This window comes from Penaeus chinensis, chromosome 6 (assembly GCF_019202785.1).
Source record: "Penaeus chinensis breed Huanghai No. 1 chromosome 6, ASM1920278v2, whole genome shotgun sequence".
In the NCBI taxonomy this organism is placed as follows: Eukaryota; Metazoa; Arthropoda; class Malacostraca; order Decapoda; family Penaeidae; genus Penaeus; species Penaeus chinensis.
Window position 1 is genome coordinate 24,855,970 of NC_061824.1, and position 2,500 is coordinate 24,858,469.

Here is a 2,500-nt window from a genome sequence, read left to right on the forward strand (position 1 = left end):
TGATGGCCGAGTCGCCGCTTTTTGTCACGACAAATTCGTGAAATACCACCAAGTTCTTCATGACCTATAAGGCAGAAGCAATATGGAATAAAACGAAAATCAGAAGTGAAAGTTATGTTCTTATCTACTAGGGACTTGAAAGTTAATTTTTAACTCTTGATATGACGACTGTGCCAAAACAAAATATCAACAATTCACAAAAACTGAAAAAGAAAAAAAGAAAAAGGGAAAAACAGTAAATTGATGACGAATGAACGCTTTTATCTCCATACCACAACACCTACCAAACTGTGATACTCAGCCTTCGTGTGGTTAAGGCTATTATGGTACCACAACAGGGAGATGATGTACTTGGTGGCGTCGTTGATGTCCATGGCGACGTTCCGCTTCTTCTGGTAACGCATTTCCTCCGCCGGTTTCTCGATGGAGATGAAGAGGTAGGCTCCTGTGTACATGGGCGGGAGAGGGCGGGGGAGGGCATTTCATTGCAGTTAATGAAGGCGATGGAAGGAAGCAATTTTGATACGAGAAGTAGATAAAATAGAGGAAGTATTATTGTTATTATCACTGTTGGTATTGATATTGATAGTATTGTATTGATATTATTGTCTTTACGGTTATTGTTATTTTTATCAATTTCGTAATCATTATTGTTGTTGCTATTATTATTATTATTATTATTACTATAATCATTATCTTTAATATTATAGTTATCATTATTACTATTTTTATTATTATTATCATTTTTGTAATAATTATTGTTGTTGTTGTTATTATTATTATCATTTTCGTAATAATTATTGTTATTGTTGTTATTATTATTATCATTATTAATATTATTATTATCATTATTATTATCATTATTATTATTATTATTATCATTATTATTATTATTATTATTATTATTACTATAATTATTATCTTTATTATCATAGTTATCATTATTACTATTATTATTATTATTATTATTATCATTATCATCATCATTATTATTACTATTATAATCATTATTATTATTATCGACATTATTATTATCAATCTCATTATTACTGTTATTGCTGTTGATGTTGTTATTATATTATTATTATTATTATTATTATTATTATTATTATTATTAACATTATTATTATTATTATTATTATTATTATTACTATCATTAACATTACTATTATTATTTATTATTATTATTATTATTATTGTTACTATTATTATTATTATTATTATTGTTATTATTATTATTATTATTATTATTATTATTATTATTATTATTATTATTGTCATTATTATTATTGTTGTAGTTGTTGTTTTTATTTTTATTATTATTACTATTAATATTTCTATCATTATTATTAATATTATCATTATCATTATCATTATTATCATTATTATTGTTATTACTATATTATTATCATTATCATTATTATTATCATTATTAACATTATTATTATTATTATTATCATTATCATTATCATTATCATCATTATCATTATCATTATTATTATCATTATCATTATTATTATTATCATTATTATTATTAACATTATTATTATTGTTATTGTTACTATTATTGTTATTGTTATTGTTATTGTCATTTTTATTGTTATTATTACTGTTATTAGCATCTCCTTTTCAGTATTATTGCCATTGCTAACATTCTTATCCTTAACATCATTATCACCATACATTACATCATCTCTTCAATCACCACATCACGATCACCACAACCTTCACTATCACCAGTTCACAACCATCACCACTCACAGTCATCACATCCATTACCACATCACAGTCACCACATCCTTCACTATGGCCACATCACAATTACCACAACCATTACCATTCACAGTTACCACATTAAAATCACCACTCACAATCACCACAACCATCACTATCACCACTCACAATCACCACAACCATCACTATCACCACTCACAATCACCACAACCATCACTATCACCACATCACAATCACCACAATCATGACCACTCACAGTTACCACATCAAAATCACCACTCACAATCACCACAACCATCAATATCACCACTCACAATCACCACAACCATCACTATCACCACATCACAATCACCATAACCATCACCACTCACAATCACATCATCACAATCACCACTCACAATCACATCCCAATCACCACAACCACCATTATCACCACATCACCATCAGCACTCACAGTTACCACATCCCAATCAGCAGAGCCATCACCACATCACACTCGCCACAACGTACCAACGACAGTGTAGACCGCGACGAGGATGAAGAGGCCGATGTGGGAGAACATGATCCGCGCCACCGTCTTGCCACAACTTTTTTTCTCATCTTTGTCGCTGATGAAGCTGCTCATCTTCTTTATCGCTGTTGGAAGAGGCGTCGAGGAAAGCGAAGGGGAAACGGGGGTATTAATATTTTTCGCGGGAAATGTCGCCGGTGGCCAAAAAAGAAAAGAAAAAGAAGAAGAGGAAAAATTATGTTGGAATGGTTTCGA

At 29.8% G+C, this 2,500-nt stretch overlaps 1 protein-coding gene across 3 annotated transcripts in view; it reads right to left on the bottom strand.

Moving 5' to 3' along the window:
• LOC125026482 (TWiK family of potassium channels protein 7-like) overlaps positions 1-2,500 on the bottom strand; it is a 12,779-nt gene that overhangs the window by 2,382 nt on the left and 7,897 nt on the right. For all 3 annotated transcript variants that reach the window (XM_047614960.1, XM_047614961.1, XM_047614959.1), the window contains 3 exons: positions 2,245-2,370; positions 285-445; positions 1-64 (listed from right to left, as the gene is read on the bottom strand). The exon at positions 1-64 is cut by the window's left edge and continues 87 nt beyond it. In XM_047614960.1, the coding sequence (XP_047470916.1) occupies positions 1-64; positions 285-445; positions 2,245-2,370 (351 nt within the window). The remainder of the gene's footprint in view (positions 65-284; positions 446-2,244; positions 2,371-2,500) is intronic.